The sequence below is a fragment of the Phragmites australis genome, chromosome 19, assembly GCF_958298935.1.
Source record: "Phragmites australis chromosome 19, lpPhrAust1.1, whole genome shotgun sequence".
NCBI classification, from domain to species: Eukaryota; Viridiplantae; Streptophyta; class Magnoliopsida; order Poales; family Poaceae; genus Phragmites; species Phragmites australis.
This window is the reverse complement of record NC_084939.1, coordinates 23803290-23827402: the sequence shown is the minus strand read 5'-3', so window position 1 is coordinate 23827402 and position 24113 is coordinate 23803290. Positions and strand designations below refer to the sequence as shown.

Here is a 24113-nt window from a genome sequence, read left to right as displayed (position 1 = left end):
CCTCAAGCTCGTTGTATCCTGCTCCTACAAAATTTTTTTGGCCAAGACCGATCACTGTACCAAATCCACATATGGAGCCACCAGATACCTAGAGATTGTGTTGACACGAAAAGTTATCACGCCAAACACTGAGCAACTCGTGTGTAAATCGAATCGAAACCTCCCTGGAAAAATCAGAAGTTTCGGCCTCCTCAATCAGAAGTTTCGATCTGGATGATCCGACGGGCAGTACCATTGTCGTGGCACCGTATTATTAGACCTTCGTCATCACCGACGCTTGAAAGAAACTATTACTGCAATGAATAAAAACATATACTGTAACAAAAAAAAAATCATGCAACATCGTCAACAAAAATATGCAAGAGTCTCTGAAACGTATACGCGTGACGAGTGAATATGCGAGCGGATGAGTGTGCTGATCATGTGATCCGCGAGCGAGACTACGAGCAGACGGCAAGCGCGTGCGATATTTTACGTTTGATACAAACTCGTTAGCGTTTTACACTCGAGCGCCAGCGTTCGATTTTTTCCCAGTAACGGATGTAAGAGGAGGAGCGTTACCGTTAAAAAAGTACCCAAAGTCCCGAACCGGATAAACGCGTGATGGACCCGGTCCACACCGCCCGTGGCCCCGTGCAAACAACCGACGCAGCTGCCGACTCCTCCTCCGTGCACGTACTCCATGCATCGAACCCATCCTAACCGTCCACCGCGGCACCGGAGCGTCCTCCCTCCCACGACACGAATCTCGAGGCACCGGCAGCTCCCCTGCACGTCCGAACCGTCCCTGCGGTCAACGGTCAGCACGCCTGCACGAATCTCGCGGAGGCGTTCGAACAGTTCTTTCCTTCCCCTCTCCTCCCTCCTCTCCATCCTCCACGTCGTACGCGTCGTCGCCGACCACCGCCACCACCAAATCGCTCCTCGCCATTGCGGCGCCGCGAGGTCTCGCCCTTCCAGAAGGGTGCGTCCACCTGCCGAGCCGCCCCTCAGCCTCCACCCCCGCGCCGAGATCTCCCCGGCCTCCTAAGAGAAGGCTCGCGCTTGATCTGCCACCTGTGAGGAGGAGGGATGGCGGTAGCGGAGCTTCCGAAGACGATGGACGCCCTGTCGCGGCGGGCGACCATGCTGCGGGACTCGCTGCGGAGGAGCCAGGGGAACACGGACGGCATGGTCGCCATCCTCGGCTCCTTCGACCACCGCCTCTCCGCGCTCGAGGCCGCTATGCGTCCCACCCAGGTACCATCGTCCCCTAATCTTCTCCCCATTTCAACTACCTCAGCTTCATTCGGTGAAATTTGAGACAGGGAGGGTGTCGTCTGTTTGGTGCGGTTGCAGGTGAGGACGCACGCGATCCGGATGGCGCACGAGAACATCGACAGGACGATCAAGGCCGCCGACGGCATCCTCTCCCAGTTTGACCTCGCCCGCCGGGTGCGTTCGCTTATCCTCTGTCAATATGCTAGCCCTTTAGCTGAAAATCGGTGGTGAATTTGATATGTTTTTTTCTGGCTTTGTTTGGATCTGAGGGCATTGAATGTGCAAAATGCCAGGTACTTGCACTGATTTCTTTCTAAATTGATAAATTTGGTGCTGGATTGGAGGGTGGAGTTGATTAGTTTGGGTTCACATGTTGACAAGCTACTGTTAAGATTCTGTTCTTTAGGAGATTCAGTGGGTGATTTTTTTTTTCAAAGAGGAGGCCCACACTCACACATATTCAGTGGGTGATATGTTTAGCATTTTTACTAGATTAAGTTGGATTACCATTAGACGGTTGTACGTTTCTTTTGAAGAGAATGTTATTTTTAGACCATCTTGCAATGTTAATTTGATAGTTAATTGAACTCATGGCACTGAAAAGAAAATATAGTAATTCTGTAAGTTACTGCTAATCGGCTTTTTTTTTTTGTCAAGCTTCTACTTCAAACCTCAGGATTTTGGCAGCTTCACTTAGTTTTTGTAATTGTTGCTTTCGGGCTTTAGGCTGAGGCGGCGATATTGAGGGGTCCCCATGAGGATTTGGAGAGCTACCTGGAGGCAGTGGATGTGCTGAAAGGCATCGTTCGCTTCTTCTCCTCAAATAAGAACTTCAAGAGCAGCGAAGGAGTTCTGAATCATGTCAACAATCTGTTAGCTAAGTCTACTCTGAAGATTGAAGAGGAATTTAGGCAGCTGATGAGCACATACAGGTAAGATACTCAGTTATTGTTAAAAAAAAAACCTCGACCATGGGGAGAAGACGTCCCCCTGGCTTTGTCTTAAGAGGGGAGTATCAAACCCTTTAGGGAGGTACTCACACGACCTGCGAGCACCCGGGTTCGAGCCCGGGTGGGTGCCTCTCAACTAGATGCTTTACCAACTAAGCTATTGCTTAGTTTTCGATATTCAGTTCTTGTTACACACCCATTCCTGAAACTGTTGTCCTGTTTATCACCTATTTGCCTGCATATTGGCAAAAAACAGTGAAATTGTATTGTCCTAATTAATATTTCAATTTGTGTTGCTTTATCTGTTTTTACAGCAAGCCTATTGAGCCTGATCGCCTGTTTGATTGTCTCCCCAAGTCTCTGCGGCCAACAAAAGGCGAGCACGAGAATGATGGTGCTAGCCGCTCAGAGCATCCATCCAAAAGCTTGGAAACTGCCATATACAGGACCCCAACACTAATTCCTCCAAGAATATTGCCCCTCATGAATGACATAGCTCAGCAGTTGGTCCAGGCTGGAAATCAGCAGTCTTGCTACAAAATCTACAGGTAGGTTTAGAATGTGAATGATGTTTTTACATCTATTATGACTCTGCTCCTGCTCCATCTTGATTTCTGTCTGCATTTAGTTTTTTAACACTTTTTTTTTATAATTCAAGCTATTTTCCCCTCGTCTTTCAGAGATTTTCGTGCTTCAGCACTAGAATTGAGCCTTCGGAAGCTAGGAGTGGAAAAGCTCAGTAAAGATGATGTACAAAAAATGCAATGGGAAGCTTTGGAGGCTAAAATTGGAAACTGGATACACTTTATGCGAATTACGGTGAGGAACCTTCCTAAAATATATCCATGTTATGTCTGTTCATTTCAGAATGAAGCTAACAATATTGTGCTTTTCCAACAGGTCAAATTACTACTAGCAGGAGAAAGAAATATCTGCGATCAGATTTTTGATGGTGTCAACTTTAACAAGGGACAATGTTTTGCTGAACTGACAGCGAATAGTGTTGTGACTCTTCTCAGCTTTGGAGATGCTGTTGCTAGAAGCAAAAGGTCTCCTGAAAAGCTGTTTGTATTGCTTGACATGTATGAAGTAATGCGTGAACTTCAATCAGAGGTATTCTGGAAGTAATTTGTGGAGGCCACCTCCCAAATGTTCGGCATATTTTTCTGCTTGCAGAATCAGCTTGTGCAGTTTTTATGTTGTTTTGATTTTAAGCTATTTACTTTTGATGATGATTACAAAGATGTCAATGCTAACTTTGCTTGAACTTTTTTTTATCAGATCGAGGTAATATTTGAAGGCAAACCTTGCTCTGAGATGCGTGAAGCCGCATTAGGCTTAGCAAAGCGCTTGGCACAGACCGCTCAAGAAACATTTGCAGATTTTGAGGAGGCAGTTGAAAAAGATGCTTCAAAAACTATTGTTCATGATGGAACTGTCCACCCTTTGACTAGCTATGTGATTAATTATGTTAAATTCCTATTTGAGTAAGTACTTTCCATTTCACATGGTCTATCAAATTCATGGACATGTATAATATTGATCACATTAATCTGACAAACATAATGGTACGACCATGATGATTTAACTCGTGGGGCTTTATGCTTATATCCTTCTGAGAACTATTCTGAACTTCATCTCCATTTAAATAAAAAACCATACCTTTTAGAGGAAGTAGAAAGGATTTCAATTACCGTAATTATAACAGGTAGGCTCTTTTGAAAAAAAAAATTGTACAACAGCACTGGTTATATGAATCATTTTGAAGAAATTTAGCTCAGAAAAGTTCTTCTGCCTATAATCTGTAATACCTACACAAAGTTATTTACAGCATCTTTTGACCTTGCTTTCCTCAACAGACTTGGGGAGGCATGTGCCAATTTCACTTTCTAGATTCTAGAATGTCTTTTGGCTTACGTATTAGTTGTTAGTTTGTTCATTTGCGCATTAAGCAATGCCTAGTTTGTTGATAGCTTTCCTGCTATTGTTTCTGAAACAAGCAGTAGCTAACAAATGTTATTCTCATTTGAACAGTTATCAGTCGACATTGAAGCTACTATTTCAGGAATTTGAAACTGGTAGTGAGGCAGAATCTCAACTCGCCATTGTTACCACAAGGATAATGCAAGCCCTACAGAATAACTTGGATGGAAAATCTAAGCAGTATAAGGATCCTGCGTTGACTTACTTATTTCTTATGAACAACATCCACTATATGGTTAGATCTGTTCGCAGGTATGTTCAGTCTACTTGTATGATTTTCATCCTATAATATTCTGGTAACCTTTTATTTGATGATCTCTTGTGCTGCCTTAGATCAGAAGCAAAGGATATACTTGGTGATGACTGGATTCAAAGGCATCGCAGGATTGTGCAGCAAAATGCCAATCAGTACAAGCGTGTTGCTTGGGCAAAGGTCAGTGGACTAACGAAATCTTCGATAATTGGGCATACCATATTTCTTTTCTATTTGGCTTCACTGTGTTAGATGTGTGGACCGTTTTGGCCTCTTTCTTTTTATGGGAATGGATCTTTTTGCCTTGATCAGACTGCTATTTTGTTATTATTCTTTAGTGATTAGCACTTTAATTTATATTAACACATTATGGAGAGCTACCTGTTGAAGGTATCTGTTATGGCCTTGGGCCTGTGCGAGCAGCAGCTGCACATGCATGGCGCATACAGCAGCAAGCTAGTTCTGCAATTAGTTAGTTTGTTAGCTATTAGATGCATTAGTTAGTGAGTTGTTAGTAGGCTTAGGTGCATGTGGATGGCTTGTTAGCACACATGGAGATTGTAATGCCTGGGCTGCAAGAGGGCAAGATCACAGTTGATGCTGAACCAGCCGAACCTTTGAGTGACAAGTGGGTCCATGAGCCATGGGACCCAGGCAAGGTGCAAAAGCTGTGCTATATGTCCCCCAGCCGAGCAGGAACAGGACATCGAACAAAATGAACTGAAACAAGTTTTCCCCCTCCCCTGTCCTTCTTGGTTTGCAAGTTCTCTCCGTTGAGAGCTGTAGATCTCCTCACATCCCGGTCATCACTGTTGGCGGCCACGGGGTATTACAGAAATTTGGTTAGTTGCATGGTTATCCTGTTAGTTGCTTAGAGATAAAGTTTGTTAGGTTGGATTCTTAAGGGTACAGACTATTTAAGAGGCAGCCGTGTATCTCTTTGGTTAAGCAATGAATAATCAAAGTAAAGTCCCCTTCTGGTTCCCATCTACCTCACGTCCCTCTGCCTAGCGTCTCTCCCTCCACCCCCCAAAAAAAAATCCCTCGGCGCTCTCTTTCATTACCGCTTTCTTCTCCACGCCGTCGCCGTCCGGCTCCTCTCCGATAGATGTTTACCCGCTAGAACCCAAACCATATCAGTATCATAATTCATAGGTGGGTATAATAGTGCTCCTCATACATCAATTTTAAAAAAAGATTGTTATAAAGCTGTGCTTATAAAATACAACTCTAGTTAATTAAAAAATAATAATGTCTGGAAATTCCTCTTGTACCTCTAGTGTTAAATAAACTTGATAACACATGTCATTTTAACCAAACTTAATTTTGTAAAGTAAAACATGTGGCAATGCTGAACTGCAGAGGACTTCATTTTACTAGGCATTTTTATAGTCTTCCTTTTCCTGGCAAGACATTCAAATCAGAAGAATCTTTTTCTCTATTCACTACCATTCCGCACTTGTGAAAATAGAAACACTTGCACTTTCTCGCTTGGAAAAGAAAGACTATCTTTCATGTTCTGTGGAGTCCACAGTACATGTTTGTCATGTTCTGTGGATTCCATAGTTAACATGTTTGTCATGTTGTATTTACATTATTGTACATAACTACATATAGAATAACACTTGATTGTAGCTACCCTATTATTGTTATTTTAGATTCTTCAGACACTTTCAGTTCAAGGTGCAGGCAGTGGTTCAGACCTTAGCAGCAGTGGAGTCTCTAGAGCTATGATCAAAGAAAGGTGGGTACTTGGAGGCGTCTTGTTTTTAACTGTTTTGCATAATAACAGTAATCAGCAGTCTCAAACAGCTATACCTTGCCTTGGCAGGTTCAAGTCTTTCAATATGCAATTTGAAGAGCTTCATGCAAAGCAATCACAATGGATTGTACCTGATCAAGAATTGAGAGAATCCTTGAGACTTGCTGTAGCCGAAGTCCTGCTGCCAGCCTATCGATCATTTATCAAACGCTTTGGGTACGTCATCTAATAATTTCTTTTCACCCACCTACAAGTGAAGCACAATTATTATTGACTTATTTCTATCTTTTCCAAACTTTCATTTCTATGTGTGAATAAGTGAGGGGATAGTAGTATAGCGCATTTGCACACCCTGATGGTAAATGCAAATATGCAATAGTGGCAGCCCCGTGGCTGTAACAGCTAGTAAGAAATAACTGTACGATCCTTATGACTTGCAGTAATCTTGTCGAGAACGGCAAGAACCCGCAGAAGTACGTTAGGTACAGCCCAGAAGCGGTGGACCAACTTTTGGGTCAGTTCTTCGAAGGACAGCAATGGGCGGAGCAAAAGCGTTGAGCACAGAGTTCTACAGCACGAGCACAGCCAGTAAGTTCTACAGCACAATTTATGCCAAGACTTCTTTCGAAGCAACTATCAATTCTTTGCAACATAACATATTGACATAAACCTTGCTCTGCAGAACACTACCTAATGTTCTTTTTCCAGAAAGCGCACCTAATTTTCTTTTCCCCATTTGGGTGGCAGACACGGCAAGCTAACAGGTGAAAAAAGAGTTCATGACACCAGTCTAATTCTTTTCTCGGATGGGGATTCCTCAACTATGCTATGCTAATGTGGCGTTCACAGTCAGCAGCTCTAGTTTCCTGCTGGTGAAGCAGAACATGTTCAATTGGTATAGAACTGTCTGTTTCAATAATTTTTTCTACTTGACCGCATATACCATATATGATTGTCATGGCGAGGGAAAAGGAGAGATAGTGCTTTACTTTCTTTTTCTGTGAATTGCGTTCCTACTCGAAGAATAAAGCTGCACACACGCGTTGTTATCGCTTGATCCATTCTCTGCAGCAAATAAGTGGCGGATCAGGCAAGGGATTGCAGCTGAGCTTGACACGGTTTGCAGTTGCGCCACCGTAACGCCACGGTTGAGAGCTTGAGACATGCTTAACACCAATGGTGGATCCAGAGCTAAAAACTTGAGAGTTCTCTCTTCTTTTTCCTCATTCCCTCCTTTTTTTCCTCATCTTCCTTCTCTTCTTTCCTTTCCATGCTCAAAAAGTGAAGGGGGCTTGGGGGCTCCCAAATATGCTCCGGGGTAGGGGGCTCAAGCTCAACCCCCCTTATCCGCCCATGCTTAACACTGGTCAATACAAACGCGCTCTCTGAACCAACTGCCGGCGTCACCATTGAAAACTTTTGCTTGATCATGCAGCACTTATGGGCAAGACAAATGCAATTGGGAGAGAGTGTGGCACCTGTGCTCAAGCCACTGTTCAGGTTTCAATGTCACAATGCATAAGACTATTCAAATTATTTTTCCTTCATTTCGTTTTCTTTCTGATTTTCTTTTTCGTTCCTATTTTTTATTTTTCCTCATCTCCAACAGCTTCCCTTTGAAGTGATTCGTAAAAGGAAATAAAAGAGAATCCTGTTCTGTAGGGAATGATCTTGAGAATCCCTTCGTGAAATAAACCGTGAAGAAAAACTGTTAAAACGTTGAAAGGAACCAAAATCCGTTCATAAAGAGATTTTAAGTCGTGAAGGAATCCGTGGTGCATGATCTAAGGCTCTAAATGGGCCGGCACAATATTTCTATTTCAGCCCTTTTGTTTTTTTTTATCACAGTCCTCATACTTCTTTTTTTAAATGATCACGTTTCGGACATTGCTCGGAACGAAAGCTTTTTCGGTAGGAATACTGATGGGCTGGTTCTGCGCCCTGTATCTTCTTTCCATTTTCGTGTTCCCCTTTTCATTTTGCACCCTAACGCCACCGTTAAATTTCTCAACCAAGTCGACAACACACCTTGTCCAGAGGATGCACCTCGACGACGTGTGCACTGGGCAGCGTGACAGACAGTTTGGACATCGCTTTTCACGATGAATAAGTCATTCTCAAGCATTTTTTGATCAGTAATGAATTATAGAGAAGGCATTCTAAATATATTTCTAATGCAGTGAAAGTAAAGAACAGAGTTCATCTGGCTTTAGCCGCTCACTTAGGATATTTCCCCATTTTCTCCATTTAAAAAAAAGCACACAGGGGAGGATATCTCTCTGTAATTTTATTAAAAGGGTGCTGAGTCTCGAACACGGACCGACTTTGTAAAACCATATTCAACTAACCGTTAACACTGTAAGAAGCTTGGCACCGTGCTTGCCTCAAAATTCAAATACAACGACCCCGCCCTCAGGAACTTACCAATCTTTGGAGTTCACCGTCTTTCATTCTGAGCAGGTAATTCGAACCAGCTATAACTTTGCGTGTCAATGCCCTTACAGGGAAAAAAACCATTCTTATCTTGGTACTTTCGTGTAGCAATCTCCCACCAATCCATCTTCATAGTGCCATTGGAAGATAAGTCTCTAAATGTCATTCGTCATCACACATCTTCATCGTGCCATTTGTTGAGGAACTACTATTATCAGTGTAGTCCAGAGATTTTTTAAGAAAAAATCATACAAAGAAGATATAATATAAGAGAAAATTTTCCTCTTATTTATTCATCTGTGTTCTACAATGAAAAGTTCACTTCTATATTTATAATATCAAAAATCTTTTAGAGATAGAATCAATCTCAAACAGATAAAGATCTATTCTGATAAAGCCAAACTCTAAAGATATGCCTATATTCTAGTGTAAAACTCTAGATTTTATAACACTTCCCCTAGACACTTTTCGTAAAATATATATGGCTTATCAAAACTCCCAAAAAATTCAGTGAAAAAAATTAGGAGAAAGAGTATATAGCTTACAATATGGTCACATAAATTACCTCAATAAAAACTTTGACGTGAGAAAACTTCAGAAAAACTTATTTAATAGAAAAAGAGTACAATCCACCTAAATGCTTCACATAATTTTCATAATTAACTTTGGATACTTAATCTTCCGGATTAAGATTTAATTCTTCGTATCGGTATTATATGAAAATTCTTCCTCTAAAATATATAACTCTTTAAACCTCATCACCCTAATACCACGGACATATCTTTCAAACTAATTAAGTACCCGTACGTTGCAACAAAAATAAAATTTATACAAAATAACATCAAACATATATATATATATATATATATATATATATATATATATTACTTACATCAATAGATTTAAGAAATAATTCCCTGTGCTGCCTCATAGTAGATTTGATACTCATTTGTAACTATTATTATTTCTAATACTTCTCGGAATGAATGATAGATTTACCCTGCATGTGTGTATAAAATAAACTGTATAGTTAAATGTCCATGCTTTGCAATATGAGCCAAATGTTTTCATAAAAAATATAATTGACCGCCTAAAACATATTTGAAATGTTCTAGCTCTCTTTGATACCTACGACTCGAGCTGTTGTACCTCTCTTTTCCTACAATATATTTGGATCTTTTGTATCTCCGTGCAACAGTTATCAAATGCTCACATAATATGTTCTGAAAAGCAAAATCAAGTGAGACTCCATGTGTACAAGAAAAACTTTAAATCAAATAATATTTGATAATATAGACCAAAATTTCATTACATAAACAAAAAATTCACATTATGTAAAAGGTACTCAGGCTTGTAGCTAACAAATTGGTTACATAGCATTCATAATTTTGCAGAAAATTGTGTCTATGTGCGAAATCACTGCCGCACTCTCCCGAGTTAACTGTCAGATGATCCGGTTCCGGCGGAACATTATGCTCGGTTAGATCCCAAATCACAATCACCTCCCCCCACCCCACTTCGCCGAAACAAAAGCAAACCCCACGACGCCTCGCCACTCCGCCGTCGCCGCTTCCAGCATGCGGCCGTCGGGATCCTCCCCGTCGTCGTCGTCCTCCCACTCGCCGGACCACCCCAAGACCAAGCCCCCGCCCCCTCCCGCCCCAGCCATGGGCTACCCCGCCGCCTACTTCGCCGCCGCACCGACTCCCCCCACCAACGGCAACGCCGCGGCCTTCGGCATCGCGTACCCCTACCCAGCTCCCCCTCACCACCCGCCGCCTCCGCACCACCACCACTACCCGTACCCCCCGCCGCCCACCTGCCTCCGCCGCCTCCTCGCGCTCGTCGTCGGCGCCTTCCTCCTCCTCGGCGCCGCCACCTTCATCGTCTGGCTCCTCCTCCGCCCGCGCACGCCGGCCTTCTCCCTCACCTCCCTCACCCTCTCCCGCGTCGCCTACTCCCCCGCTAACTCCACCTTCTCTGCCTCCTTCGACGCCGCGCTCCTCGCCGCCAACCCCAACTCCAAGCTCTCCGTCACCTACTTCACCCCGCTCGCGTCCGCCTCCCTCGCCCCCTCCTCCCCTATCGCAGTCGCGACCCTGCCCCCCTTTTCGCAGGGCCCCCGCAACACCACGACGCTCGCCTTCCGCCTCGTCGCTGATGATGCCTACGTGGGGCCTGATGATGCGGCCGCGCTCAAGAGCGGGGGCGGGGGGACTGTGGAGGTCGAGGTCAGGCTCATGGCCGTGGCAGTGTTCGACCGAGGGGGCTGGCGCACACGACGCAGGGTGATGAGGGTGTTTTGCGATGGGGTGCCGGTGGTTTTCCGCGGGGAGAACGCCACTGAAGCAGCGTTCAATGGGCCGGCAAGGTGGTGTGATGTCGTGTTGTGAAGGTTAGTGCGGTGATTTAACTGTCCTATCATTTATTTCTACGCTTTAATCTTACTTGCAGAATGGAGGAGGTGAAGTTTTTGTGTGGATTGTCGGAGTGGCATTGTATTGGGCTATTGTGATTCTAATGTAGAGGTATCCAATCGTGCAAAATGTGTCACCTTGATTTGGGTTTCAAGGGGCTAGGATTTCTTTGTTATACTCATGTGCTTGCACGCCCTCGCGCTACTTGTTCATATGGTTGAAAGCAGATAGGAAATGGTATTGTGGGAATGTCAACGGCAGTGTAATGTTGAAGTCAAATGTCAACACGATGTGAGTATGATACTATAAATAGAGAAAGGAATATTAAAGAGCCCAACAGATGTTTGACTAACCCTGGGTTCACTACTCTCCTATGTGAAGCAATAGAGAACCTGGCAGAACTATGGTTGTATTAAATTGTTCCTTCTGATTTGTTAGGATCTGTTACCCATGCATAGTCAAACGAATGTAAAAGATTAGTACATTGCTGGAGGCAGGGATTGGCTTATTTGTTTGTGTTCTGCTCTGGTGTAGTAGGTCATAACAGATTTTGTGTGTGATATATGCAGTGTTTTAAAAATCATTAAGCACTAGGCTGGCCACGCTTTGGCACCTAGCGCCTAGTCGCCGATCAGGCGTTAGGCGGGATGGTGGCGCCTAGCGCCTAGGCATGCAACTTTTGAAACAATTCATATGAATCGATAACAATGGTGCCTGAATCACTTAACTATCAATTTTATTCTCCTACCTATTATTACCTCCTTTGTTTTCGTTATTTGTAAAATGTGTAGTGAGAAACTTAGGGCCAGATGAATATAAACTATACTTGGTAAGGTTTTAGTCGTGGCTTTGTGGCCTGTGAGTTTGGGTTTAAGACCTTTGCTCCTGGTACAAGGTGTACACGCCTTCGTTGACTTTGACTACGTCGACCAGGGGGGCTACAGCTGCAATGACTACACCTTCGTCGACCAAGGGGGCTTCGGCCGACGACTACGGCCGTAACAACTATGCCCCTGTCGACTATGACTGTCGACGGAGGGGCTTCGACAGATGGCTCCACCCTCATCGACTTCAATGACGATGGAGGGGCTTCGTCAGATGGCTCCGCCTTCTTCGACTACGTTGGCACCTTCTACATCGACTCAGGATAGAGTCATCATCAACTTCAACACTGGCATCGACTCGGACGGAGTCGTTCCTCACCTTTAGCTTCATCGACCCAAAGAGGGTCGTTGTCGCCTTTGCCTTCGACGACGATCCAGACGAGGTCATCATCACCTTCAACTTCGACATTGACTCAAATGAGTCGTATTCACCTCCCATCGGCTCTGACTACGTCGACCAGAGGGGCTTCGACCACGTCGACTTCGCCTCCATCGATTTTGACTACGTTGACTAGAGGAGCTTCGGCTACAACACCTATGCCTCCGCCGACTCTGACTACATTGGCCATAGGGGCTTTGTCCACGTCGACTTTGCCTCCTTCGACTTTGACTACGTTGATCGGGGGAGCTTCGGCCACGACGCCTACGCCTCCGCCGACTCCGACTACATAGACCAGAGAGGCTTCGACTGCATCGACTATGACTCTTTGACTTTGACTACGTAGGCCAGAGGTGCTTCGACCACGTCGACTTTGACTACGTCGACCAGAGGAGATTCGGCCACGACGCCTACGCCTCCGCCGACTTCGACTACGTCGACCTGAGAGGCTTCGGCTGCATCGAACACGCCTCTGTCGACTTCGACTACGTCGGCCAGAGGGGCTTCGGCCACACCGACTTCAACTACGTTGACCGGTGGAGCTTTGGCCACGACGCCTACGTCTCCGCTGGCTCCGACTACGTCGACCAAAGAGGCTTCGACCGCATCAACTATGACTCCTTCGACTTCAACTATGTAGGCCAGAGGTGCTTCGGCCACGTCCACTTTGCCTACGTCGACCAGAGGAGCTTTGGCCATGACGCCTACGCCTCCGCCGACTACGACTACGACGCCCAGAGCGGCTTCAGCCACGTCGACTTCGCCTCCATCGACTTCGACTATGTCGACCAGAGGAGCTTCAGCTACGACGCCTACGCCTCCGCTGACTCCGACTATGTCGACCAGAGAGGCTTCGACCACAATGACTACGCCTCCATCGACTTCGACTACGTCAACCAGAGGGGCTTTGGTCACAACGAATACGCCGACTTCGACTATGTCGACCATGTGGCATCCTTCACCACTCACAAACACCGGTCAAGAGGGGCTACAGGGGTACCCAGGTTACACTCCCGTCCTGGGTCCCAAGAGTTTGGCCGAAGCACGTGAGCGGAGTCGCGTGAACATCATCGAATTCGGCGAGCCGTGGTATCAACCTTTGACCTCCGCTTCGTTGGATACGTTGAAGCGGCGCCTACTGAAGCCTCGTTGGTAGCCTTCGCTAAGACCTCCTTCGTCGAGGACAGAGATCTACCTTCGACTTTGGCCTTCGCCGAAAACCCCTTCGCTCAGCAAAGCGAAGCTTAGTTATAAGAGTATCTAGCTATAGCAATCATGTAAAGAAAGAACATGCGACATGTACGTGCTTTTTTTCTCTATACCCTTTTTTCCTACTGGGTTTTTGGGATGGAATTTTTAGCGAGGCATACATGTCGGCAATAAACCTGGGTCCTTCTCTAGTTATAGTTGTTCGCTCCATTGTCCCATCGGAACTTACAACTGAGGAGTTATTGTTGGGGGAAAGACCTAGGCTGGCAAAGAAACCCACGTAGAAAAGCAGCTCATGTAAAATCCTAAGGGCCTCTTTGTAATATTTGTACCCCATCAAGGATTAGAGAGGAAGTTTCATCTCTCCCCCCTCACCTATATAAAGGATCCAAGGGGTCAAGGGTAGGGGCTGACTCCTCGCACCTCCATTGCCTGGAATGAAACCTTTCGGTACTATAGCTAGAAATAGTTCCATCAAACACCACACCCGATCCAGATATGGCGCGTCGCTAAGAGGGTTATGTCTCAATGGATTTTTAGGTTTCATCTCCACAAGAGTTGCTGGGTTTTGTACGTTAGCTCACCAAGCCTATCATAACCCTCCTTAACCCGGGCTTGGTACTAGTGGAGTTTGATAGTTAATACCTTCACTCTTTAAATATTCTATTCAAATTCTGAAGTCTACATGGTTTTTTTTTTCGCCAAAGCATTTGTCTGCAATCCATGATGGCTTGGTGGCCATGTTGGTTGTCCACAACAACTATACTTTCACATGTTTTAGAGTTTTAAATTGAGTTTTTGTTAGATCTTGCTGGTCTCCAAAATAAATCCACTTGTCTGTATTTATGCATCGTAGAAACGCCTAAACTACTGATTCCGTTTCTGAACTACTTTTTCTTGTTACACCAACTAGATTCTTAGATGTAATGCAAAATAGTGTTTATACACAATTTTTTTCCCTATGTACCTGTGATATCTGGACGTAGTTAATTGTTTGCTCTTATCAGGATCCTCATACCCTGTTTGTTGACTACGGATGCTGATCGGAGGGAACTTATTCCATAGGTACAAGAAGCTAACTGGCACTATAAGAAGTTGATCGACACTGATTCAATGAGTAATAGCTGGGTAACTGTGGTTATACTTGGCTGTAGTAGAATACTGAGAGAAGTGGATAGTGATTTATGCGTAGTGGGAATATGACTTTTGTATCTGTCATGAATGATGGTTATTTTCAAGAGCTTCAATGTGAATGGTTGTGGAAATTTATGGCAAGAATGATTATGCATGATGGTTCTTTTCCACGCTATGGGGCCTCAGGGAGCTTCGTACATTGAATTACTGCTTGAAAACAAGCTCTAGTTGATAATGTCCATTTATTGTCTTGTTATTTATCTGCATTACATGGCTTTTAACACCGGAATTTAACCTGGCAGTAGGTAACCACCTCTAAAAGCAGTGGCGGAGCTTCATGGAGGTCACCGCTGCTCTCTGGCGCACCCTATCCTCGTAAGCACAATTTAACCCCTCCTCTGGCCCAACCTGCTATGCCGGCCCCTGCTGAAATTAGGCCCAAACTCCGTCACTGTCTAAGAGGAAAATTATATTGCCCTGAATACATCACAGCGTCTGTGGTTTGAAGGAGTCAGTTTCTTGTGTAGATGTCACGATTTTATAGAAGTTAACACACTTCATCAAACACAGGAATACCATTATTGTTTAGCTTGGTGGAACCAGTGATGGAGCTACATTTTTTTAGACGTAAATGCTACATCGAGCACAGTAATACGATTGTCGTATAGCCTCATGGAAGCACTGATGATGTTGTTTGTCTCATGGAAGCACTGATGTAGTTTGTCATTTTCACATGTGGTAATTACAGGCCTTTATTTCCAACATGCAATGTGTTCATCTATATTAATGTACTTGGTGGATATCTGTATCCTCCTTGCTACATTGTTTTGCAAAATCTGGTTGTTTCTCACTGTTTATTTGTTTTGGCACCTGTCTTCCTTCTTGCTGCCTACTGTTGCATGCTTGAAGGAAATTCCATGAGATATATTTTTGGCATCACATAGCAACTTAAATAATTTCTTTGAAGCCAGCTGATGTTACAAATTTATACAACCTGGTATGATTAATCATCTTTCAATTAGGGCTGGACGGCCTGACAGACATGTTCATAATTCATATTGTGGCCCTGCTTATGTTTCTCCTTTTGCCGTATAAAACCGGGCCTGCACAATAACATGCTGCACATCTGGGCCACACCATGTTTCCATCGTTTGCACTCTGCATTGCTTTGTAGCTTATGCTTTCTGATGAGAAGAGTATTGCAACTATGTTAGTTGCAAGCTTGACCATCATTGCTGTTGCAGACATGCTTTGCTGGTAGCTCCAGGCTCCCCTTTGCTGTGGATGGTCATGCTTACAAGTGACAGGATAGGGGACACGCGGCCGAGGTGGGTAACCAAACTCCGATGGATGGATGGATGGCCCGGAGAGGTCGAATTGTGGCATGGATGTTCATGGTTGGTAGGAGGTCTATTTTGAAGGGGACTGAAGAAGATGTGGGCACCTTGATGGGGTCTTCAACATTAGTTTACAAGATTTTGGTGTGTCGGATTGCGACTTTTGTGAAGGAACGATGATGATTGTGAGAGGTTTTCGCTGTCGAAATGGGTACAGGAAGGAGATGAGATGCTATAGTAGGATTTGGTGGGGAATGGCCTGGGGTTGTCCTGCAGGAGATGATCTTATCTCCTGGATGGGGCCATAAGGTAGCCATTGTCTGCACTGGTCCTTTTCGACCTAGATTTTAAAAAATGCCCGGAGCCATGGATTTGATTTGGGGTGTTGGTGGTGCTACCACCAGAGTCTGCTGCCTATGTTTTTGCCTGGCAGTGAGCGGACGTCAAAACCAGTCCGGTTCGTTCTACTTGTACCATGGGGACATGCCAGTGCAACCATCGGTAAGATTCGGTGAAATGGGTCAATGGCGCGTTGTGCTACTCAAAACCAGCTGCTGCTTGAATCGGTGCAATTATCCAATCATTCTCTCCGATCGTTGGGGTTGAAGAGCGACGGCCACAGGGAAGGAAGGAGAGGTCGCGTACATCTTTCTCTGCACTGGTGCACACAAAATGTACGTACAATTTTTCGTCGTGGTCCCATGACCAGTGGTCGTGTCGACTGTGCCGGCGGCACCGTGGCGTTGTATTGGGTTGAGACGACGTACACGTACACCGTGCCCATCTGGCCACGCACGTCAGCGGGCCCAAGTGGACGCAACGCAACGTTCGAGGACGAGCCGCGTCACCTCGTCTCTTCTGCTCTTCATGCGTACCAAATGGGCAGATGCACATTTCGTCACGTCCATTATTTTACTTTCTTCTATTTATTTATTCTACTCGGTTCAATTCAATATTTTACTTATTTATTTATTCTACTCGGTTCAACTCAATGCATCGACGCTACGGTCCAATCTGCTCTTCATGCGTACCAAATGGGCAGATGCACATTTCGTCACGTCCATTATTTTACTTTCTTCTATTTATTTATTCTACTCGGTTCAATTCAATATTTTACTTATTTATTTATTCTACTCGGTTCAACTCAATGCATCCACGCTACGGTCCAGTAATGCGTTCTTCCGGCTCAACCATCTTCCCATGTGGCATCCGAGCACTAGCCCGGTTGATAAGGACGGTGCTCGTACGGTGTGAGCGCTCGAGCCAGCTCATGTTCAAGCCCGAGCGCTCGTACAGGCATGCATGCACGAGCGGTCTCACTCGACCCTGCCTCTTATAGCGAAAATAGTTCTATTAGATCATGATTGTGATTTTGATGATTAATAATAACATAATCAATGAGACTAACATATTTGTCAAGAATATATGTTAGTAGGTCTCATGGATGCAATACATAAAGAAGTCACAGAAGCTGGGATAAAATTTGAGTGAATTGGAGAAGTTTCAAAAAGATTTGTCTTACCGGATAGTCCGGTGTTCATATGGTTGAACACACCGGAGCATTGTGTCTAGATGTATTTGACCTTACCGGATGGTCCAGTGCTCAGAGGAGGATACACACCGGAGCATTTCTACCAGAGAAGGTTACAGACGTTGAAGATCGAAGATCAACACGCCGGAAGGTCCGGTGATGAAGAGAAATGCATCGACAATACACCGGATAATAAATAGTGCAAAGTCCACCGGATAATCTGGTGATTGATTCGAACATTCCGGAGAAAAGCACCGGAGCATTGTTGACAAAGGGGAGAATGCAGTGACCTCACCGGAAGGTCCGGTGTTATGAAGATATGTACACCGAAGCATATTTTTTAGAGAGGGTTGCATTGGCTCGGCTGGCTAAGGATAACTCACCGGATCGTTCGGTGATGAAGTGATATGCACCGGCTGCTTACACTGGACCAATTTACACAGAGAAGATGTTGGCTCGGATAGCTAAGGTATACTCACCGGAATATCCGGTGATGGAGTTGCGGTATACATCTGAGTATCCGGTGTTCATAGAGGCTTGAGTGAGGATTCTAACAGCTAGTTTGTGAGAGTGTACTCGCCGGATGATCCGGTGTTAGTACTACTATTGTCGGAGGGTGAACTCCTCAAGTGGGGATCCGGAGGGACCCCCTTTGAGATTCGGCCGGGGGGATGATTCTGAATCTGTTTTGCGGGTGAAATAAATGGGCGTAAATGAGATGCAGGTGGAATGGAACGGTCGGATGCAGGAGGCAGTAAATGCTCAGGGGATTTTTAGACAGGTTCAGGCCGCACTGAGCGTAACACCCTACTTCTGTGTGTATGCTATAAAGGCTCTGAGAATGTCTCTCTGAGTGCTTGCTGGGTTACAAGAATATTTGTCTAGTATAGAGCTTCGTGCTCCTTGTTCTTCGGTACTCGTCCAGCTTGTCTGTGCTTCACTTTGCTCCTGTCCTGGCTCAACTGGTTTCGTCTCTCAGTCCCCTTTTTCTTCGGCGAGCCCGCCCGACATATATACCTATCGGGGCGGTAGCGTGCCCAGAAAGAGATGGCACGAGTTCCGAGGCACCATAAATGGAAAGCAACCATAATGGGCTGCTGCGCGAGGTGATGGGGAGGGTTGAAAACGCGCCCCCGTTCAGTCTTGTCTGTCATTATGCCGTTTTTCAAAGGGCGCCGCTGGGAGGGCCCACCGGGCAGCCACCGAGCAGCCCGGCGTGCCCGCCCGGTCAGAGCAAGCCTGACACAGCAGGACGGCAGGAGGGGCGCCTTGGGCTTCGCGATGTTATCCCGAGGCGCGCCGGATGTCCCGCGATGGGACCCGTGCATTAAATGTCCCCACGCCTCCCTGCCAGGCCATGACAGGGACTGACAGCAAGCGTGGGGGAGCAGTTGAAGGTGACAGGCCACGCGCCCTCTCAAATGCAGCATCAGGCCTTTCACCAGTTGACACATCACCGCTGGGCCTCTGTGGGGACCACTGGCGAAGGACTTCTCAGGCCCTCGGGGAACCGAGTGCTCGAGGGCCACTGTTCACAGCCCCGAGCACTCTCTCCTGGATACGTCCTTTCTTGGTCCTCGGGGAACCGAGTGCTCGGGGGCCACTGTTCACGGCCCCGAGCACTCTCTCCTGGAACTGGCTGTTCAAGCTCTCGGGGAACCGAGTGCTCGAGGGCCACTGTTTACGGCCCCGAGCACTCTTTCCCGAAACTGACTTCCCTTGGGTCCTCGGGGGACTCGGGTGCTCGGGGGCCACTGTTCACAGCCCCGAGCACCCTCTTCCCGGGACTTGGCTTTTCTTGTCGTCGGGGGACTTGAGTGCTCGGGGGCCACTGCTCGCAGCCCTGAGCACTCTCTTCCCGGCACTTGGTCTTCTTAGGTCATCGGGGAACTCGAGTACTCGGGGACCACTATTTATGGCCCCGAGCATCCTCTCCTGGGACTTGGTCTTCTCGGACCTCGGGGAGGTAAACCCACGAGGGAGGGCGCCACGTGGCACTTTGCTATCCTGGCCTCGGGACCCGGGGACCCCTGTTTCCTGTGTCACCGACAACTATTCTCACCGGATCATCCGGTGTTAACAGCTTTTCAGAGTCGTTGGGTTAACGGCTAGTGCGCGAGTTTGAGTCTATAAATACCCATTCACTGAGTCATTTGAGGGTGCTGGAGTCCAGAGAAGTTCATATACACCTAAGAAGACATCCAACCCACTAAAGTGTTTAAAGTGATCATTCATGGAGATTAAACACAAGATTAGTGAGTGACTAGTGCTTATAGGCATAGAGAGTGAGTTGTTATGTGATTGCTGCCTAGAGAGTGGATTAAGGAGTGATCCAACAGTGTATCTCTTGGTACGTCGGCACCTTGGAGTCATGGTGACTCGCTGGTAAACTTGTTGACCCTCCGACTTGGTGTGGAGCGGCGGCAATGCGATTGTGTGAGGACACGGAGACCCTTGCCTTTGTGGCTCAAACTCCGAAATGATCACGATGGTGAGGAACCGAAAGAGAGACAAGTGGTGAGACCTTGCATTGGTGGCTTGATAGTTCATCCGGGTGGAGGCTTTATCTTTGTGACTCGGTGGCTCAAAAGCTGTGACCGCGTGCCAACCAAGAGCATATCTTTTATAGAGCTCCAATGTGGATTAGGGGTGACATTTATGCCATCGATACAACGGAAAAAAATTATTGTGCCGAGTTTACTCTCTCTACCTTATTTACGTTTTCACATTTACTTACTTATAATTTACGTTCTTAGATAGGTTGTAAGCGCTTTGATTGGTAGAATAGATACATTAGATAAATCTAGAGCGCATTTAGATAAAATTTATATAGATTTATCTTATATTGATTTTATAGTTAAAATAGTTCTAAATATCATAATTCACCCCTCTCTTAAAACGTCACCGATCCCTCCACTTCTTTAAAAAACCGTAAAAATGTTTCTTACAGTAAAAAACCATCTTCGTAGGATCCATAATATATGATACTAAGTACGTGTCAATGATGTATAATTATTTGCTGTTGCTGCGCAATGCATGGTCTCATCTTATTCTTTACATTTTTTTCCAAGGGAAGCATGAACTTTGTCCCCATTTTAATTTCCCTTAGAAGCACGAACTAATTCCTCCGTGGAAAAGAAGAATATCATCTTGCGCATTTTGGTAACACTAGTTGTACATAAGTAGTTGACGATTCAGGTACGCTGTGCCGATCGATGTGCGTGTCTGCAGGAAATTTGTACTGACCAAAGTGAAGGCTTGCCGACCAGGTTTCACCCTATCATGCTCGTATAGTTCGAGAATTGTACCATCATTCAGGATTAAACTTTTGCCTAATTTTTGGTGAAATTTTAAAGAAGAATAAAATATCTAATTATGAAACTTTCAATCACTGATATATGGATCCACGTAGCGGGGGAAAGATGATAAAAATTTTAGCAAAATTTTATGAATTTTGATCTTTTCACCGATAAATGAAAAAATTGTAATACAAATTTAAAATCCCTGTGCACCATTGGCATTTCAAGGTAAGAAGCAAGCCCCGTTCTGAACAAGAGAAAATTGTTTCTTGCTAAAGTGAATCACAAAATTCTTTTGAAATCCCTGCCAAGTATGCTTCCTTCCTAAAAGCCCCTCACCCGAAATCACATCCTAGTGAGTTGAGATCAAAGAAAAAAAGCTCTCCATGAACGTAACCTTTCTCTTCTCCCTCCCTCCATGATTTCAACATGATCATAAAGAAAGAGTGACCAGTAATAAAACCATTCCCACACAACGCAGCTTAGCAGCCTCCCTCAAGCCTCCACCAACACAAAGAAGCAACTCTGCAAGCAAAGAAACCCAACCAGCCAGCAACCTCCAAGAAGAGCTAGCTCTCGCCTTGCACCAGCCATGAGCAAGGACTGCGGCAAGCACGCGGAGGACGACCTCCGGCAGACGTGCCGGCGCCTGCTGTGCCTCCTCTTCGGCCTGGCCGTCATCGTGGCCGTCATCGCGCTCATCGTCTACCTCGTCCTCCGCCCGACCCACCCGCGCTTCTTCCTCCAGGACGCCACGCTGCGGCAGCTCGACCTCTCCAACGGCTCCGCGCCGCTCCTCTCCACGGCAGTCCAGGTCACCATCGCCTCCCGCAACCCCAACGGCCGCGTCGGCGTCTACTACGACCGCCTCGACGTCTACGCGTCCTACAAGTACCAGCAGATCACGCTCGCTTCCCGGCTCCCGCCGGTGTACCAGGGCCACGGAGACGTCGACGTCTGGTCGCCGGTGCTCAAGGGCCCCAACGTCCCCTTCGCGCCCTTCCTCGCCAAAGCGCTCGGAAAGGATGTCGCCGCGGGGTACCTCATCATGCAGGTCAGGATCGACGGCCGCGTCCGGTGGAAGGTCGGCAGCTGGACCTCCGGCCACTACCACATCTACGTCACATGCCCGGCTTTCTTCATCAGCAGCGGCGGCAACGGCGTGCTAGGGGCCAACGGGCTCAGGTTTCAGACGGCGACCTACTGCCGCGTCGAGGTCTAGCATGCTCTGCTCTGCTCCGGCGAGGTAGGTTGCTTTCTTGCGTGTGGCGCGTGGATGGGTGCATAGCGGAAGAGAAGGGGCGGTAAGTGGTAAACTGTAATAAGGGTGTTATGGAGGGGTGTAGAGGTAAAAAGAATGGGAAAATCTTTGATGCAAGCGGACAAATAGATGTAAACATGAAAACAACAAATATTGTTCGTCTGATGGCTACATGATCTTATCATCCTATCAGTGAAGGTTGATTCACATCTCATTAGTGAAGTGGTTGATTCACATAAAACTCTAGTGCAACTATAAAATATCACAAAATAATATCTCTATTGGTGAGATAGTGGTATCATATAGTCTTTAGATAAGGATCGACAGACAACGTTTTATTATTTGCACTAAATATTTCATACAAAGGACGTGTAATTTAGTGTGAGTTCTTTAATGTTTGGGGATATATATGTGTGTGTATATATATGTATATATATATATATATATATATATGTGTGTGTATATGTATATATATTTGTGTTGCAGCTCTGTCCAATTCCATGTTTAATTGTTCATAAACCTAATAATTACGGTAAAAATGCCAATTTGAGCATTGCCTTTTCTTAGACCAATTTGAGCCTGCCTTTTGCTTTAGGCATGCTGTTTCTCGCTCTCGTTCAAAATTTTGGATTTTTTGTTCAGATGATTAGAGAACTTTTAGGTAGGTTGCAAGTCGATTACAAATCATATCCATGAGTTGAGCTCGAAGATTTTGGAACTACATTGGAGGGCAAGTTTGGTTCCAACAACCTGAACATAGATCCGGGGTTTGGTGAAGAGTAAGTACGGATTGAGACTTGGGGATCCCGGTTGTATAGGTTGTTGATTAGTCGCTCTCTTTGCTTGGAGATCCCAAGAAACTTCCCAAACATCAGAGTAATCCAAGAGCATCTTTGCTGTCATCTCCATGTGGAAAACATCTGCACATCGAAATAGCTACTCATATATCCTTGAGGTCTGCAGTTGTGTACTGCTCCATCTTGCAGTATCTGTAGCAGTGATAAGTGATGACTTAGCCGTATTACCTGATTAACGATGCAGTCAGTGAGCAGTTAGAGCTTGGAACGTTTACAGAGTTTGTAAGTTGAGGAGTAGGCAGTATATGTTTTGCAGTGAACAAGCTGAGCGAAGAGGAGATTGGCCAATTGTTCCATGGATTTTTCTATACTGTACTAGCTTTTACTGATGTAAGCTAGGGATGGTGACATTTACTTGACAGCAGCAGCAGACCCGTGGCCCAGAATTCCTCTAAAATTATAAGCATCGATCCATCAGTTGCCTTCTTTTCTTTACCTAAAAACCAAGAATAAGAGGAAAGGTACATTGAGGCAGCCATCAGTGGACTACTGATGTTGTGATTTCAGAAATGAGATGTCAGGCAGCAAAACCATGTGTCTATATATATACCCTTGGTAGTTACGACAGCATTTCCTACGCAATGTAATTAGCACTGTGAAACGGCTGTTTAAACGAGTAACCGACACTTTGGCAAGCCGACTATCTGATATCCTATTAGAAATAGCCGCCGCGCCTTGTAGGCCGGTCCAGTGGCCAGTGTCGAGGTCGATGGGCTTTGTTGCAAGGTGTGTATATTTTGTATCTAGCTTCATGCTAGCATGTAAGTAAATCCAGGCATTTACCTTGATGCTAGCATGACTTCACAAGTCGAAGTCAAATTCAGTAAGATGGCAGATCTTGGTATCCACAACCGTACCTTTCGAAATGTAAAGCATGGTAGAAGCGTTATTTTAGATTTATCAGCAGTAGTAAAGAATATTAGTGAAAACATATTAACGCTATGCGATTTAAGGTAATTACAAAATTTACCAGCCCTCAGTTGAATTCTAATCATTATGTTTGTGAGCAAATAATTTGGTATGGTGGCGTTCTGAATAATGAAAGTCACCTTTGGTTGGTAGTTTGCTTTCAGGGAGGTACATGTGTGAGTGACGCATGAGATAGTATTTAATGGTAGCATCCACATATGCAAAAAAAAAAAACAAATCCTGATCTAGTCAAAT

General features: G+C 45.4%; 3 protein-coding genes across 14 annotated transcripts; all 3 read left to right on the top strand.

Moving 5' to 3' along the window:
- The first annotated feature begins 636 nt into the window (after positions 1-636).
- On the top strand, positions 637-7201 carry LOC133900784 (exocyst complex component EXO70A1-like). 2 transcript variants are annotated; one of them, XM_062342021.1, is made up of 13 exons: positions 637-1239; positions 1339-1434; positions 1987-2192; positions 2525-2758; positions 2891-3029; positions 3111-3323; positions 3492-3697; positions 4245-4445; positions 4527-4626; positions 6105-6190; positions 6278-6424; positions 6649-6796; positions 6956-7201. In XM_062342021.1, the coding sequence occupies exons 1-12, from the start codon at positions 1072-1074 to the stop codon at positions 6764-6766; spliced, it is 1914 nt and encodes a 637-aa protein (XP_062198005.1). In that variant the 5' UTR covers positions 637-1071; the 3' UTR covers positions 6767-6796; positions 6956-7201. The 2 variants fall into 2 exon arrangements, with proteins under 2 accessions (XP_062198005.1, XP_062198004.1); XM_062342020.1 differs by having other exon boundaries at positions 6891-7201.
- A 2914-nt stretch (positions 7202-10115) lies between these two features.
- On the top strand, positions 10116-16921 carry LOC133900846 (uncharacterized protein At1g08160-like). Of its 11 annotated transcripts, none has more exons than XR_009906599.1 (4): positions 10117-11036; positions 14538-14595; positions 14970-15039; positions 15909-16921. XR_009906599.1 is itself a non-coding variant. In XM_062342101.1 (2 exons), the coding sequence occupies exon 1, from the start codon at positions 10219-10221 to the stop codon at positions 11032-11034; it is 816 nt and encodes a 271-aa protein (XP_062198085.1). In that variant the 5' UTR covers positions 10116-10218; the 3' UTR covers positions 11035-11036; positions 14970-15428. The 11 variants fall into 11 exon arrangements, 3 of the variants coding, with proteins under 3 accessions (XP_062198085.1, XP_062198087.1, XP_062198084.1); XR_009906597.1 differs by having other exon boundaries at positions 14967-15039; XR_009906598.1 differs by lacking the exon at positions 15909-16921 and adding an exon at positions 15235-15428.
- Positions 16922-21157: 4236 nt separating this feature from the next.
- On the top strand, positions 21158-22198 carry LOC133900953 (NDR1/HIN1-like protein 1). Its single transcript, XM_062342251.1, has one exon. It carries the CDS (start codon positions 21424-21426, stop codon positions 22051-22053), a length of 630 nt encoding a protein of 209 aa, XP_062198235.1. The 5' UTR covers positions 21158-21423; the 3' UTR covers positions 22054-22198.
- The last annotated feature ends 1915 nt before the right edge of the window (positions 22199-24113 follow it).

Coding starts and splice junctions, on each gene's coding strand:
- LOC133900784 (XM_062342021.1), top strand. CDS start 1,072: ATGGCGGTAGCGGAGCTTCCGAAGACGATGGACGCCCTGTCGCGGCGG. Junction 2,193..2,524: donor CAGCTGATGAGCACATACAG/GTAAGATACTCA, acceptor CTGTTTTTACAG/CAAGCCTATTGAGCCTGATC. Junction 2,759..2,890: donor TCTTGCTACAAAATCTACAG/GTAGGTTTAGAA, acceptor CTCGTCTTTCAG/AGATTTTCGTGCTTCAGCAC.
- LOC133900846 (XM_062342101.1), top strand. CDS start 10,219: ATGCGGCCGTCGGGATCCTCCCCGTCGTCGTCGTCCTCCCACTCGCCG.
- LOC133900953 (XM_062342251.1), top strand. CDS start 21,424: ATGAGCAAGGACTGCGGCAAGCACGCGGAGGACGACCTCCGGCAGACG.